Genomic DNA, 17,910 nt, shown 5'->3' with positions numbered 1-17,910 from the left:
TGCAGGTGGCACAATCATAGCTCACTGCAACCTTGAGCTCCTGGATTCAAGTGATCCTCTCACCTCTGCTTCCTGAGTAAGTAGAGCTAAAGGCGTGTGCCAGCATGCCTAGCTAGTTTTTTTAAATTATTATTTTATTTTTTGTAGAGATAGGGTCTTGCTACATTCTCAGGCTGGTCTTGAACTCCTTGCCTCATGTGATCCTCCTGCCTTGGCCTCCCAAAGTGCTGGGATTACAGATGTGAGCCATTATACCTGGCCTTCAATGAATTTTTAGATAAATTTGAGAAGACATCTTATATTTAGTTTTACAATCCATGAACATGGTTATATCTCTTCATTTATTTAGTCTGTTTACAATATTCTCTCTCTTTTTTTAATCTATAGTGATGTCAACCTTTCTTTCCTGATATTGCTAATGTTTGTCTTTTTCCTGATCAGTATCTATTTTATTTTATCTTCTGAAGAATTAGCTTTTGGTTTCATTGGTTTTCTCTCTCTTTTTTTTTTTTAACGGGCAAGAGGCTTTCCTTAACTTTGATTTGCTCTTATTCTAGTTTCTTAAGGCAAAAAAATTAGGCTATTTTCTTTGTTGTTGTTGTTGTTTTTTTTTTTTTTTTTTTTTTTTTTGAGACAAGGTCTTGCTTTGTTGCTCAGCCTGGAGTACAGTGGCATGAACACAGTTCACTGCAGCCTCAACTGGGCTCAAGTGATTCTCCCACCTCAGCCTCCTGAGTAGCTGGAACCACAGGAATGCACCATCATGTCTAGCTAAATTTTAAAATTTGTTGTAGAGATGGAGTCTCCCTGTGTTGCCCGGGCTGATCTTGAACTCCTGGGATCAAGCAATCCTCCACCTGGGCCTCCCAAAGTGTTGGGATCACAGGTGTGAGCCACTGTGCCTGGCCCTAGGCTGTTCATTTAAAAATTTTCTTAATAGTACTATTTTAACTGCATCTCACACATTTTCAAAGACTGCAGAGAGAGAAGTTAACTTGTGGGAATAAACGCAAATAATTCCTGTCCATGGAAATGCAGACTGTGTCCTGTGGAATACAATTAATACCCTGTGAATACTGTTCAGTTTTGCATCCATCTTGTAAATTCATTTCAGTATTCTTTATTTGATTATAAATGTATGGTACTTTGAGTTCCCTTTTGAACTGGTTGAAATATCTTACCAGTTTCCTTATCTTGTTAATTAATGAGATAAAAGTTTTGAGATGTCTTCATTATCATATAAGTCATGATTTTACCTATCTAAAAACAGCATCTCTTCAGAGTATTTTATTAATATAACCCTAAAGAATGAATGGGCCGGGTGTGGTGGCTTATGCCTATAATCCCAGTACTTTTGGAGGCCCAGGTGGGAGAATCACTTGAGGTTAGGAGCCTGAGACCAGCCTGGGCAACAAAGTGAGACCCTTTCTTTATAAGAAATAAAAAGATAAACTAGCTGTGGTTGTGCATGCCTACAGTCTCAGCCACTTGGGAGGCTGAGGCAGGAGGATTCCCTTGAGCCCGGGAGGCCAAGCTGCAGTGAGCTATGATCACACCACTGCACTCTAGCCTGGGTAATAGAGTGAGACCCTGTCTCAAACAAAACAAAACAAAACAAAACAAAAAGAATGGTGCCTAGCATTCTGAAAATACTAATATTTTCTTACCACTGTAAGTTTCTACAAAAATTAGTGAAAACTTTCCCACACTCTTAGAAGTTTATGGAAACTGGTCAAGCAAGAAGGTTTTCCCATATAATAGCATTTTAAATTGACAGCACAAAGATGTTCAATCCAACTCCCCAAATAAATCAGTAGGCTTTACTTTACATCAGTAATCTGATAAAACTCCTTCAGATTACTTTTTAAAGTATTTCTTTACACAAAAACTATTTCTAATAATAACAGTAATAATTTCCAACAAAGCTTATTAACATCATTTTAAAAATCAAAAGAAACACCTTAGAATTTCCGAAATTTTATAATTTAAGAGGCTGGTAACTCACATTTGAACAAATGTTAAGGAAAGTAGTCAAATAAACAGTACAGTCTTCATCACTAATGCAATGTAAGCTCTAAATTAGCCTTTTTACCTTTTATTTCCAATAAGCATAATGACCATGTTGGAATTGGAATGCTGGCGGGCATCTTCTAACCAGGTTGTCAAGTGGTTGAATGTATCTCTCCTAAACATAAATAATAATTTAATTACTATGTTCAAAGCATTTCCCTCAGTATACAACGAACAATATACATATTTTTAAAGAGAACCACTTTTAGCCATATCCACTTATGTAACGAGAAGTAGTTTTAAGCACCATATCTGGGTTTAGAGTTCACTGATTGTATTTCAGTTTATAAATTAAATGTAATCACACTTTAGAAAATTCCAATGAATAAATAATATGGCCAATTTCAATTTGAAGGTGCTAATTCAAATAAGAAAAACAATTCAGTTGCAGGTTTCTGTAGTAAATTTAAATTGGACTCAAGATGCAGTTTTAAAGGTGAGTAGCCAGGGCAGAAAGGCTAAGCTATTCTTTCATTACTGTTAACCACATCTATTTAGAAAAATTCTCTGTATCAACTACTGAATTGCAAAGTTTTCAAGTTCTCACCGTGTAATATCGTAAACTAGTAAAGCTCCTGCTGCACCTCTGTAATACGACCTTGTGATGGAACGAAAGGATTCTTGCCCTGCCTGTAACGAAAAAAAAGGTTGGAGAGTTTCCTTTAATACAATGTCCTCTACATTTTCATATTATTCATATACAGAATAAGAGCAGGTAGGGAAGGAGTGCATAAAGAGAGACAAGAAAACTTAACTTCACCAGTCTTAGGAAAAAGTTACAAAATACCGCTATTGCTCAAGATTGCTCAAGTCAACGAGACGCACATGTAGTGCACATGTAGTCGCTCCTGCAACCTCCCCACCCCGCAAGACCTCTAAACCCTTTTTGGCAATCCCTGACAACCCAATTTACTGAATGGCTTCACAATACACGAATCATTATTAAAGGACAGAATGGACTCCTAGCAACTAAGCTCTGAAGACAAATTTGAAAGGAAGCAAATAACCCAGAGCCTCACATTTGAATTCAATAACCCACTCCCTGGGGCAGCTGTTGACACTAGAATAAATAAAGCCCATTGTAAATAAATGATGAATGACATCTTTACGCCCACCATCTGCTGGTGTAAAGGTTGTTGGAAGGCCAAGGATGCAGATTTTATCAGTTATATCATAAACTGCAGTGAGCTTTCAACAGTCATCAAATGGAATTCTTTGAGCAATCATTTTATTATGAAAAGCAAAATGGTTCTGAATTTAATTTATATAAGTTTTTTTCTCCACACTTAATCAATTTTCTCTGTATTTGATATATAATGCTTGTCAAAAGGCAACAGGATGTAAAAGTCATCTTTATATCCACTTGTGAAACAGACACAAGAGATTATGCAAAGCTAGGTAATTTCTCTTTTACTCATGGTACTAATTTCTGTTTTTTTAAGAATTGCTGGGGAGGAATGTGACTGTTCTGTCTGAGTTTAAAACCGAGACAGCTCTTATAAGAAGTTATTTTTCATTTTTAATCCCTTCTTTTCCTACTTTTGCAAAAACATAAGCATTTTAATGAAGTAAACGTAAAGCCAATTTTAACGATTTTTATATTCAAAATCCCCTAACTTGAAAAATATTGATGCTTACACGTTCTGAGTTCTGATCTTGCAATGTAAATATTTAGCCCTTCCCACCCTCAGAATGCACATGGACAGCTCATATTCTACCCTGTTTAACACTCAACACTCTACAATACCTTGCTCTTGTTGACCCTTCCTCTATACTCCCTCCCTCCCCCATCCCCCACCCCCTGCATGTGACTAAGTGTGTGCTAGGCACTGGGTCCAGCACATAGCAGGCATTCAGAGAAAGCCTGTTGAGTGAAAAAGTGGAAAAATAGGCTGGGCATGGTGGCTCACGCATGCAATCCCAGCACTTTGGGAGGCCATGACTGGTGGATCGCTTGAGCCTGGGAGTTTTTAACCCATTTATGCCTAGTGTTCCATTATTGGAATGCTAAGCTTGTGGGAGTTATTTATATCCTACTGCTCAAGGTCACTGCCAAGGTCTGATTTTTCACACAAAAAATTTGCAACCCCCTGCATAAGTGGGTTAAGACCAGCCTGGGCAACATGGCAAAACCCCGTCTCTACCAAAAATACAAAAATTAGCCAAGTGTGGTGGCACGCCCCCAGCTACTTGGGAGGCTGAGGTAGGAGGATCATCTGAGCCCAGGTGAGGAGGCTGCTGGGAGATGTAATTGCACCACTGTACTTCAGTCTTGCTAACAGAGCAACACCTTGTCTCCAAAAACAAAAACAAAAAAACAACAAAAAAGTGAAAGAAGAAATCCTAATGTCTTAGTTATATGCATAAAATAATCAGTACTCCATCCCACATAGCTGAGTGGACATCTGTAAATCCTAACGTGCTAAGATTCAATGAAAATAACTTCTCCTATGTGGAAACTAACAATTAGACCCTCTCTTGGGTAGGCAATTTTGGCAGTTAGAATAATGTCATGCTAAATTAGACAGTGAGAAAGCCATCACACAAAAGGGCTATAAAAATAGCCAAATCATTTTACATAGCTTAGGTTAAACTGAAGACAGCCGGGTATAATGGCTCATGCCACTTTGGGAGGCTGAGGCAGGAGTATTGCTTGAGGCCAGGAGTTCAAAACCAGCCTGGCTAACATGGCGAGACCCCATCTCTACAGAAAAATTTTAAAAATTAGCTGGGTGATGTGGCTTATCCGTGCAGTCCTAGCTACCTGGGAGGCTGAAGCAGGAGGATCACTTGAGCCCAGGAGTTCAAGGCTACAGTGAGCTACAATCACACCACTGTGCTCCAGCCTGGGCAACAGATGAGGCCCTGTGTCTTTAAAAAAAAAAAAAGAAAAGAAAAACAACAACAACAACAAAAAACAACAAAAAACTAGAAGATACCTTGTTTTTATTTTAAAGTGATTGTTTTTTAAAATTTATTATTTTTTATTTTTTTATAGAGACCAGGTTTCACCATGTTGCCCAGGGTGGTCTCAAACTACTGAGCTTTAAGCAATCAACCTGCCTCGGTCTCGTAAAAGTGCTGGGGGGTTACAGGTGTGGGCCACTGTTCCCAGCCAAATTCACTGTTCTGAAGGCACAATGGCAGGAAATATCTTCTTTAACTGCTTAGCACAGAAAAACAAAGGACTAGATCTTTAGGGATTAATTTCACTGTAAATCCTATGTACCAAGAAAGGATTCTGTGTTAGGTACAGTAGTTCCTCCTTATTTGAGGTTTTGCTTTCTAAGGTTTCAGTTATTGGTGGTCAACTGCAGTCTGAAAATATTAAATGGAAAAGTCCAGAAACAATAATTCCTAAGTTTTACATTGTACACGATTCTGAGTAGTGTGATAAAAGTCTCCCACTATCCTGCTGCTCCGTCCTGCTGGGGATGTGAATCATCCCTTTGTCCAGCCTATCTTCACTGTATACACTACACTACCTGCCTGGTAGTCACTTAGTACAGGTTGAGCACTTCTTCTCTGAAATGCTTTGAACCAGAAGTGTTTCTGAGTTTAGAATATTTGCATTATACTTATCAGTTGAGCATCCCTAATCTGAAAACTAAAATCCAAAATGCACCAAAAAGCATCTCCTCTGAGTGTCATGTGGAAGCTCAAAAAGTTTGGGATTTTCAAATTAGGGATGCTTAAACTGCAGCCGTCTCTGTTATGGGATCGAAAAACTAGTATATATAGAGTTCAGCACTATCTGCAATTTCAGGCATCTACTGAGGGTGTTAGCATCTATTCCTCATGGATAAGGAAGAACTACTGTAATACAAAAAAGATACATATTTTATTAGTTCAAAATAAAAATCAGGTTTATAGCTCTGATATTGCCCATGGCTGATCATCAAGCAAAGGTAAAAGTCCTTTAAACCAATCTCTCCAGGGACATTCTGTGGGATGAATTAAAATGAACACATTGCTAGAAAAGTACTACTATAAGATCTACAACTTCCAGTTTAGAGCCTAGATAAGAGACAGTAAAGAGTAAAAGACAAAATAAATTTAGGAAAAGGAGAAAAGCAAACTTTTATAACCATTCTCATTCCTTCTGAACTGTTCTGCAAAGAACAAAACACGTTCCAATATGGAAATAACTTACACAATACATTTGAATCTAGACTTCTGCCCACTACAAAATTAAACAAAAGCTCGAGCAAATAAAAAAACACAATTCCCACTGAAGACTATGACTGTAGCTATGCATCTTAAGATCTATGATTACTTTATAATAAATAAAGATGAGTGTTAAGAATAGTTTACAAATTCTTGAGACCTTACTAATCTGAAAACTATCACAACTCTGGCCTATTCTCTTTGATAACGGTATTGGTAGCCTTGAAATAAATCTTGCCCAGTGAAGTTTTTTTTTTTTATTATGGCTTCTCTAACTATAAATAAACTGTTATATAACAACTAACTGCATAAAGTTAGCCCAAAGGTTAACTACCTTGACATATTAAAGCAAAGTAATTTGATTTTTAAAAAGCACTTTAGGCTGGTCGCAGTGGCTCACGCCTGTAATCTCAGCATTTTGGGAGGCCGAGAGAGGCAGATCACGAGGTCAGGCATTCGAGACCAGCCTGACCAACTGGTGAAACCACGTCTCTACTAAAAAATACAAAAATCAGCTGGGTGTGGTGGCGCACACCTGTAATCTCAGCTACTTGGGAGGCTGGGGCAGGAGAATCACTTGAAGCCAGGAGGCGGAGGTTACAGTGAGCCGAGATCGTGCCATTGCACTCCAGCCTGGGCAACAGAGTGAGACTGTCTCAAAAAAAAAAAAAGGTGCTTTAATATATACCTATCCAAACTCGGATTGACCTATATTGTTTTAAGTGAAACAAAAATGTTAACCTAGGGCCAGGCGCGGTGGCTCACGCCTGTAATCCCAGCACTTTGGGAGGCCAAGGCAGGCATATTACGAAGTCAAGAGATCGAGACCATCCTGGCTAACACAGTGAAACCCCGTCTCTACTAAAAATGCAAAAAATTAGCCGGGCTTGGTGGCGGGCACCTGTAGTCCCAGCTACTCGGGAGGCTGAGGCAGGAGAATGGTGTGAACCCGGGAGGAGGAGCTTGCAGTGAGCCAAGACTGCGCCACCGCACTCCAGCCTGGGTGACAGAGCGAGACTCCATCTCAAAAAAAAAAAAGTTAACTTAGGAATTATAAATGTTGTGTTTGATCCTCTTCACTATAAACTGTTGGTTAAAAGGGATTTTGGAAGCTTGAAACCAAACAGGATACAAAATTCTTTGTATTTAATAGTAAGAGATTCCTAATATTAGCTTAGAGTGTAAAGAAAAACACATTTAGTCAAACAGGAATGACTGCCTAAGTGAACAGCACCACAAAACAAACTTGGGGTGGAGTGGCCAGAGTGGACAGTAAGTTCTCTTGGCTCACAATATAACTGTTGGATTAATTTAAAAATCCACAGGATTAGCTGGGTGTGGTGGCTCACACCTGTAATCCCAGCACTTTGGGAGGCCAAGGCGGATGGATCACCTGAGGTCAGGAGTTCCAGACCAGCCTGGCCAACATGGTGAAACCCCGTCTCTACAAAAAATACAAAAATTAGCCAGGCGTGGTGGCACGTGCCTGTAATCCCAGCTATTCTGGAGGCTGAGGCAGGAGAATCACTTGAACTCAGGAGGCGGAGGCTGCAGTGAGCTGAGATTGCGCCACTGCACTCTAGCCTGGGTGACAGAGCTGGACTCTGTCTCAAAAACAAAACAAAACAACAACAACAAAAATTCACAAAATACTCAGAGATGCAAAAAAGTAGAGCAGAACAAGTCTGCCTAAGAGATAAAAACATGCTCATTTTTAGTGATGCTTAATATTAAATCAGAGTCATGGAACATTTGTGCAAAAGAAGTCTTACAACTTCATCTTTCATGTGAGGATTGCTAAATCAAAATTGATCCTTTGCACCATAATTTTAAAACTTATTTGTAACTGCCAGATAAAGAATCCCTTAAACTGGCTTTCCCATGCATCTGAGTCTTTTGGTGAATAGCAATATTTGTAGTAACCAGGCTGGCAACTAGTAGTAATCTTCACCTCTTCTTCCTCTTCTACTCCCATAAAAGATAACTTTATACATATTAAGCTGTAGTTCAAAAATCTCTAAATATCCTGAATTAAAGTCCTAAGCTCTTGAGAATCAGACCTCTACTTGTCTCACAAGGATTTTTTCTTATTCAAAATCTTGTTCATACAAGTCCATTTTTTTCTACTGATATCTTGTCTATAGTCTGAAAATTCCTGCTTTTGTGCCTCTGCTTAACTCCTTGCCTGAAACACTATTTTCTTCTCTCTCCACCTATCCAATTTCCATTTCCTTTGAGGACCAGCTCAAGCCCCTAATTCTTTCACAAAGCTGGGAAAGCTTGTCTACCACAGCCCATAGTTATCCTTTTCTCCTCACAAATCCAAAAGCACTTTCATGTGGTCATTTGGTTTTAATACTATTGATTAGATACAATGAACATACTACTCAAATGCTTATCTTTTTTCCTCTTCAGTTATCCTTGAGGAATAGCTTAACTCAGAGTACTAGAGTATATTTATAGTAGGCACTCAAATATGTTACCAGGATTGATCCCAAAGAGCCAATAAAGGGAGAAAATTAAGATTTGTGAGAATCAGTATTACAGTAGTACTTCTCTTACTTGCATTGCTAGTTATTTATCAAACAGCTCCAGCTATGTAGAAGACAGATGAGAACCAAAAGAAGGAAAGAAGGATTTCTAAACAGCCAAATAAACTGTCCCTTGCCCAAGCATTAAATCTCAGGTACTTTACTTAAAAGACTCAACTTAAAAATTTAGACCTTGGCCAGGTGTGGTGGCTCACACCTATAATCCCAGCACTTTGGGAAGCTGAGGCGGGTGGATCACGAGGTCAGGAGATCAAGATCATCCTGGCTAACTTGGTGAAACCTCGTCTCCACTAAAAATACAAAAAAAAAAAAAAAAAAAAAATTAGCCGGGCGTGGTGGCGGGCACCTGTAGTCCCAGCTACTCAGGAGGTTGAGGCAGGAGAAAGTGGCGTGAACCCGGCAGGCGAAGCTTGCAGTGAGCCGAGATTGCACCACTGCACTCCAGCCTGGGCGACAGAGCGAGACCCCGTCTCAAAAAAAAAAAAAAAAAAAAAAAAAAAAAAATTTAGATCTCTATCAAGGAACTGCTATCGTTGAAAGGAAATATTTTGAAATCCACATGCATGTACAAAACTTCTATTCCAGGTGACAGTAAGATCAGTAAGAATCAAAGTGATTTTTAGGCTGTCTTAGTGTACACAGCAAGGGTGGTGAAAAAGTCAACCTGCACTAGTTAGTTGTGGGATCCTGAGAAAAGTAACAATGGGTGGAAATACCTAGAAAAAACAGCACAAGTTGAATGCTTTAAAAAATTTGAGGATATTTACTTTGGAAAAAAGGCTTAGCTGGGCGCAGTGGCTCACGCTGTAATCCCAGCACTTTGGGAGGCCAAGGTGGGCAGATTGCTTGAGTCCAGGAGTTTCTGACCAGCCTTGGGAACATGGCAAAATCCTGTCTCTACAAAATTAAAAAAAAAATTAGCTGGGAGTGGTGGCGGGTGCCTGTAGTCCCAGGTACTGGGGAAGCTGAGGTGAGAGGATCACTTGAGCCTGGGAGGTGGAGGCTGTGGTGAGCTGTGATCACACCACTGCACTCCAGCCTGGGCAACAGGGCAAGATCCTGCCTCAAAAAACAAGAAAAAAAAAAAAGATAAAATAGGATATGATCACCGATGTCAGATTCTTTTAGTGCTGCCACGTAAGAAAAACTGGAGACCACAGGTGGGAGGTAATCACTAAAGTACAATGAAATGTCTAAGACAGTTTCCTGTCCCTGTAGTTGTTCAAAAAAATGTTGATGAATTGCTGCCTAAGGAGGAAGAACAGTTGGAGCTCTAAGCCCCTCAACTCCCAGCTTAAGGGATGGTGGGGGAGAGGGAGGAAGTGACAGTAATGGGAGCAGAGAGGAAAGGCAGAAGTGGGGAGGCAGTATTGTTTTCAGCCCTCAGGGTTCCAGGTCCTCTCCCTGGCTCACTGCATCTGGTCATCCATCCTTACTGATGCATTGAAACAAAATAATATTCAATTTTTAGAAATAATACGTCAAGAGTATAAAGTAACATGTTTTTCAAAGGAGAAAAAAAATGCCTGTGATTTGCTGAGAAGAAACTTTTAGCATGTTAGTTTTCACACAATTTGGTCAAAAGTTTCACTGACTTACTTGATATAAGACATGTAAAATAGGAATATTTCTAGGGAAGCTGAGTGGATAAATGAACTTAACTAAAACATCCATATTACAATTTTTTTTGGAGGGGCTGGGAAATCAAATGTATTTGGATATGCTGGAAGGCAACTGAAAGAGGAATAGAAGGCAAGAGAAAAAGTAAGAGAAAAAGAACAAGAGCAGAACAAGGCAGTAATGGCTGGCCAGGGTCTAACAGTGAGAACACACCTCTGCCTTTTTTCTGCCAATGAACAGAAACCGGGGGCAACGTATGTTTCTTCTTTGACTTCCCCTGGCAGAAGAAGAATATTTACAGTTTGGCTTTGGCTTTTAATAAATGAAAGAAAAGTAACTCAGTAAAGGGCCAAGTGTCAGTGCTTAAAGGGAGGCACTGATAGACTCTTATCACTGTTTCCAGCTGTGAAACTGATTGATGGCCTTCATGCCTCCAAGGAGTATCTGCTAGCAGCTATTCTCACTATTGGCAAAAGAAAGCAAAGGTGGTGGATGTGAAAATCTTGCAAGGAAAACTCCTTAAATTTTTTGAAGATAAAAATGACAAACATCCTGTAGGCCAGGTGCAGTGGCTCACACCTGTAATCCCAGCACTTTGGGAGGCTGAGGCGTGGATCACCTGAGGTCGGGAGTTCGGGACCAGCCTGACCAACATGGAGAAACCCCGTCTCTACTAAAAATACAAAATTAGCCGGGCGTGGTGGTGCATGCCTGTAATTCCAGCTACTTGGGAGGCTGAGGCAAGAGAATCGCTTGAACCCGGGAGGCGGAGGTTGCAGTGAGCTGAGATTGCACCATTGCACTACAGCCTGGGCAACAAGAGTGAAACACTGTCTCAAAAAAAAAAAAAAAAAAAAAAAAAAGACAAATATCCTAAGATACTAAGAAAACTCTTCATTTCTATAAGGCTGATAAAACAAATAATAACATTTGGCTAATTTTCCCTTGAAGGACTCTAGGATGGTTTTGTAAACATCTTGGGTCATGAATAGACATAACCCTTGCTACCAAAAATGCAACCGGCTATCCAAATGTACAGACACACTGTAAAACATTAATGCTATGGAAAATCCCGTTTCACTCAGATATAAACTAAGTGTGAGACCAATCTTAATGTGTATTAGGTTACATTTATTAAAAAGTTTTGGAAGTTGGGTATGAAAGTAAGAAGAAAGTCAATGAAAATAAGAGAAAAGCCTGACCAGCCTGGGAAACATAACAAGACTCCATCTCTACAAAAAATTTTGAAAATTAGCTGCACGTGGTGGCATGCATGTGTAGTCCCAGCTACTCAAGAGGCTGACGTGGGAGGATTGCTTGAGGCCAGGCGTTTGAGGCTGCAGTGAGCTGTGATCATGCCACTACACTCAAGCCTGGGCGACAGAGTGAGACGCTGTCTCAAAACCAAAAAAAAAAAAAAAAAAAAAAAAAACCCCAAAAAAACAAAAACAAAAGAGGAAAACCTGTAAGACAAAGACTCAAGAAACAATCTCCAAAAGAAGTAAGTTAAACTATTTTAAACAGTCCTTTAAATCTGGAACAGGCCATTGGGTCTGGGAGCTCTCCATGTAGAAGCTGGAAGTGGTCGAATTCTTTCTGGGATGTTATGATGTCTTTAAAGGGACCACCATCTCTCTCAGAAATAGAGGAAAGAAAACGAGCCCTCTACCCTCCTAGAGGAACACAAACAAGGGTTTTTCTTCTCTTCCTTTCTCATACTGTCCAGCATAAGAAATTATTTTAGATTTCTTTTGCAAGTTTATTGTTGTGCAAAGAAATCAACTCAAGCAAAAACAAAAACAAGAAAACCCACAAAAAACCAGGCTTCTATCAAAATGATGTATGACGAGTTAATCTACAAAACAGACAACTAGGAAATGAATGGCTTACTCAAGTTTCAAAAAACAAAGATTATTTAAGGGACTACTTTAAGAATAGAAGAACAAGTGAATAAACTGAAATAACCTACAGACAATGAAGTGGTTTATGCCTAAAATATCACATAATTATCATTACTACATTAACCTTTCCTTTTCAAAACGATGTACTTTAGTAGATATCTCCTGAACACATCCAGTGACCCTACAAGTTGCTTAGACAGAATGAGATTCTCTATTCATTCATTCAGTAAAATTTACCAAACACTGTATTATCAGTCACCAAGCTAAGAATGCAGGATACAAAGCTGCATAAGATATAGGTGGATCCTTCTCTCATAATGCTTATTCTGAGAAGGGTAGATAATGTGAACAAAAAGCTATGACAATGGGATCAGAACTACAGGAGACATATGCACAAAATATTACAGGAAGAATAAGTTATTCCGATGGGGGTCAAAAAGGCTTCACCAAAGAGCTGACATCTTAGTTGCCTTAAATGGAAAAGAAAACAAAAAAAGGCACTTCAAGCAATGCAAGTATTTATGCAAAAGTATAAGGAATGAAAAATATGTTTATTGAAGAATAACAGTCTGGTTCACACTACACAATGCAAAGATGTGTGTTACACAAGGTTATAAACTAAAAAGAGTAACTTAGTTTATGTAAATCAGTTCTGAATAAGAGACAGTAACTCAGCCGGGTATGGTGGTGCACGCCTGTAGTCCTAGCTATTCAGGAGACTGAAGTGGGAGGACTGCTTGAGCCCAGGAGCTCGAGGCTGCAGCGAGCTATGATTGTGCCACTGCACTACAGCCTGGGTGACAGAGTGAGACCCTGTCTCCAAAACAAGAAGAGAGAAACTCTTTTAATACAGAAGTAGAAAATGTTTCTTTTTGGTTGGAGATTATTAATTTTAAATCTCTAGGAAAAAAGGGACTCTGTGTATTTTATTTTCCTCTTTTCCGTGCAGTTTTGAGATGCTGCCTGAGAGAATGCAAATCAAAAGTTTTGAGATGCTTTAGGCTCACATGGGAAATCCTTGAGAAATAGTAAAAGTATGACTCTTCACTGAGGAAGAAGAGGCAAAAAAACACAAGAACCCAGAGTCGAGTGGACAATTCAAGGACAAGGCAAGACAGAGATGTAGGGTTATCATTTAAGGAAAAACTGTGACACATAGGAAGTATCAGGAAACCCAGGTCCCACAGCAGCCTTCAGCAACTTGCTTGGTCTAGGGAATCCAGTCTGTGAGACTGGATGTTCTCTAAGGTTCCTTCTTTCAATGGCTACTACACATGACAAGTGAGAAACTAAGACTGAGTGACTGGAGAAAAATGGGCCACGGGTATATGATGATTAAATCCCATCTTTTCTATCTCATTTGCTGGTTTAGAGAATATGTTCTTTGACACAACAGGAGACCTTTCAGGTTTTCTCAACTGGGGTTCTGTGAAGAATTATCTCCTAATGCCCTAAAGCAGTGGTTCTCAAAGTGTGATCCCAGAATCCTGGGAATTCCTCAGACTTTAAGGGTCCATGTGGTCCTCCATTTCCCAACTGACTATTTGTGTGAGGCTGGATTTTCTTAATATACTTCAATTAAACAACATACGTAAGGCTCAGTGCAGAAGCAGATATGAGAATCCAGTGTCTTCTATTAAGCAGACAGATATCACTAGTCTCACTAGAAAAATGTAGTTGTTTGTTTTGGAAAAATACAGTGTCCATTACAATTATATTATCTACCCTAACAAGTAATTTATTAATTTAAAATGAATTAATGATTGAATATTTGGTAAGTTTCTCATTTTTAATTTCTAATATGGTAAATATTAATACCTTTAAGCCATGTAAGCTAAAGCTCTTTGGGGGTCTTCATTAATTTTTAAATGTATAAAGCAGTTCTGAAACAAAATGGTTTGAAAATTGCTACCTTAAGGCACCCAATGTATATAATACAGTAACTTCACTTTTATGCATCTAAGATGGGAGAATAGAGAAAACAGTCACTCTAATCATTTTCTGTATATTGTGGTTCAGATGAGGAATCACCATTAAAAACAATATTGTATGACATGTAATAGGTACTCAATGAACAAGGGTATGACAGAATTAGGATACTGGATTAAGAGCAACGTGACTTCAAGTTGTTAGGACTAAAACATTTAAAATAATAAGCCTGAAGAATAAGTTATTGTATAATATTGATATTCTTATTTTACTTCCTATGTGTACTTGACACATGCTGATTGTTTTTCTTAAAAATACAGTTTCTAGAGCATTTCAATTTAGACCACATAACGTGAGCATTCACTCAGATATGCTCACTAACACCAACACCCAGGGCCCATCTATTGAAAACAGTGCATAAGAAAAACCAGTCTACTCCAGCACCACATTTCATCTCACGGCTGCAGGAAGTCAGTGTCTAACAAACCATAACAGGCATATAATAACATTAAAACAAATGTACGATGTACTTTCATAAAGTAACTTTACTGAGATCATACAGTGCACTTTTCCTATACTTACCGTATCCCATATCTGAAGTTTTATCTGTTTCCCATCAATAGTTATCATTCGAGCACCGAACTCTACACCTAAATAGAGTAGGAAATGATTTGTTACAAAATTAGTGGGAATAGATCTCACTTTCAAGGATTAAAAACAGAATGTTTACTTCCAAGACATGCTATGCTAGGTAATATACAGATCAACTTTAACAAATGCAGTTCCTATACTTAGAAAATATATAAGCTAAGGAAGAGGTGCTAATAAGACATAGGCTAAGGACATAATTAAAATACTAAGATACTGAAATGTGGCAGAGTCAATATTAGAAACCAACTGTGGTCTTCATGTTTTGCAGGCTCAGTAACATAAAAATTAAAAAAGAGATCCAAGAGCCGTAATTATCAATCACAAATGTTAAATATTAAAATATCTTAAAAATTACATTAATATGGTATAAAAATCACTAAAAGGGATAGATATATTTCAATATCGTAGTATTGGTTCCAAGCATGAATAATTAGCAAGGAAAGAAATCTCCACATCTGCCACTAGCTATAATCAATGTTTTAACATACTTCCCAGACAGTGCTCCATGAATACACATGCAGAAATAAGTATACAATCCTGCACAAATGGGAACATATAAATGCTGCTCTGCAATTTGCTTTTTATTTAATAATACATCACAGACATTATTCTGTATCACAAACATCCTGGCAAATCAATAAACATAAAACTATGGCATTATTTTTGATGTCTGCATAATATTCTTTTGTGTACAGATAATTTACGAATTTGGTACTTTATTGCTACAGATTTAGGTTGTTCTCCTATTATCACTAAATAGTGAATGCTGAAATGAACTTTCTGCATACATTTTTCAACTTACTATAATTTTAGGCAAATTATAAGAAATAGGATTACAGGACAAAGGGAACACAGACTTCACACTTACAAGTTTACTACTTTGGCTTTTAACTTGTATTTATCATCTTTGGAAAGTACTCATTCAATCATCAAAATAGGAGTAGAAAAATAGGGGATAATTTTAGAAGGGCAAACAGTTGTGAAGACAACTCTGAAAGTAGTATATCTCTTATATCAAGTCATTACTGCCTAGAGTATGTTCAATCAGTATTTAGATCAGAGTCAGGGTGAAGGGAAGACACACATGGTCCCCAGAAACCAAATGTCATCCTGTCAGAAAAATAACTTCTAGTTTCCCAGAGAAGAGCACACTGCCCAATATCAGAATTCCAGTTCAGCATCTCCCATAACTCCCCAACTGTGATTAGAAGGGTGAGAAACAAAGGTAATTTGTCCCATGACATAAAACCTGATGAGCTTTTACTCTACATTATAATACTTCTTCCATCCCACAGGCCTAATGAATACCAAGAAACTAAGATGATGTTTATGTTTCTCAGGCTCAGAAATACAGGAAAGCTAGAGAAAAGAGATCCAGGAGTCATGATGTATCAGACTGAAAAATGAAAAATTGAAAAATTATGCCACATAAAACCATTACAGTGTTTACATATATATGCATCTACATATGCATATAGATTCATAATGTATCTATATGAATATATATATTCATATCTGTTCTGTGCCACAGGGTGGGGACATACACAAAATCCATTAATGACATGAAAAATGAAATTAGTTGAGGGAAGAAACCAGCTGCTAAGTAAGATACAGATGTTCTTTGAAATACTCAGTACTGAAAAGGAGTATACTGAAGCACAAAATTCTACATGTCAGCGAGGTATCAGACAGAGTAGAGGCTTTTTCATGAATTTATTGTTTCTACCTACAAATGAGAAAGAGAGAGAAAAATTTTATTTTTCCTTCCATTGTCAGGGATGGGTTGGCTTTTAAGCACAATCCAAAACTATCTATATTGCTCATAACGTCAAATCGAACAAAAAACAACTACAAACTAGAAACAGACCCATCAATGCTGCTGATACCAAGGGTGAGCAGGTAAGGAAGGCAAGGCTAGCAACAGCAAGCAGACGCTCCCCCTCTGGAATTGATATCTTGAGCAGAGGGCTAAAGATACGGAAACTGACCTGTGACCATTCCATCCGAGCAGATGAGAAGCTAACACAACTGCTCCTGCTGCAGGATAGCTCTTAACAGTTTCTGCTTCCTGGGCTCCAAGATGCTTTGTTCCTGCCCAATTCCAAGACCAAGTTTCCAACTTACTGTAGGTTCCATACATAACTACAGACATTCTAGAATATTCTCTTTGCTTACCTTAGCTAGAATTGGGTTTTAGTATGTTCGTCTCTTTATTCAAATTAAGCAGATCAGCTGGGCCCAGAGGCTCAGTGTGGCCGGTAATCCCACACTTCGAGAGGCTGAGACGGGAGGTTTGCTTGAGCCTAGGAATTTGAAACTAGCCTGGACAACGTAGGGAGACCCAGTCTCCATGAAAAATTAAAAAATTAGCTAGGTATGGTGGCAGGTGCCTGTGGTCCCAGCTACTTGGGAGGCTGAAGTGGGGAAGGATCACTTGAGCCTGGGAACTCCAGGCTGCAGTGAGCCATGATCGTGCCACTGCTTTCCAGCCTGGGTGACAGAGTGAGACCTTGTCTCAAAAAACAAAAATAAAAACAATAAAGTAAGCAGACAGAAGTTATGAAGCTTAAAATCTTTAAACAAAGATTTTGCCTCTAAAAATACATCCAATTTTAAATAAACCTGTTAAGTAAACATCAAGAATGTTTCTAAACCAGGAATATGTCATAATACAATAGACATTTTAACTTCACTTATCAACCAGGTCAGGATGGATAATTTAAAAACAAACAAACAAACAAACAAACAGAAACAAGAAGCAAAGAGACCAGTTAAAAGGCTATTGTATTATATTTAGTCATGAGATTAAAAAATGGTGGTGGGAAAAAAATACACATCTCAAAAGGAAAAATTGACAAGTGTTGATTACTGAAAAACTATGATTTCCGTTTTCCTATCAAAGCAAAAACAAACACACTTTAATTTCAGCTTCAGAAATATAACTCTTTCCCATTTACCTTCCCATAACTGGGTCCAATTACCCTTTAATTCTATGTGGCAAATGAAAATACTGAATCCTA

At 38.4% G+C, this 17,910-nt stretch overlaps 1 protein-coding gene across 1 annotated transcript in view; it reads right to left on the bottom strand.

Annotated features, from left to right (window-relative positions):
• RAB2A (RAB2A, member RAS oncogene family) overlaps nt 1–17,910 on the bottom strand; it is a 102,517-nt gene that overhangs the window by 35,221 nt on the left and 49,386 nt on the right. The window contains 3 exon segments of the mRNA NM_001246457.1: nt 2,093–2,185; nt 2,618–2,700; nt 14,822–14,889. Coding sequence (NP_001233386.1) covers nt 2,093–2,185; nt 2,618–2,700; nt 14,822–14,889 — 244 coding nt within the window.

This window comes from Pan troglodytes, chromosome 7, assembly GCF_028858775.2.
Source record: "Pan troglodytes isolate AG18354 chromosome 7, NHGRI_mPanTro3-v2.0_pri, whole genome shotgun sequence".
In the NCBI taxonomy this organism is placed as follows: domain Eukaryota; kingdom Metazoa; phylum Chordata; class Mammalia; order Primates; family Hominidae; genus Pan; species Pan troglodytes.
This window is presented reverse-complemented; position numbering and strand designations above follow the sequence as displayed.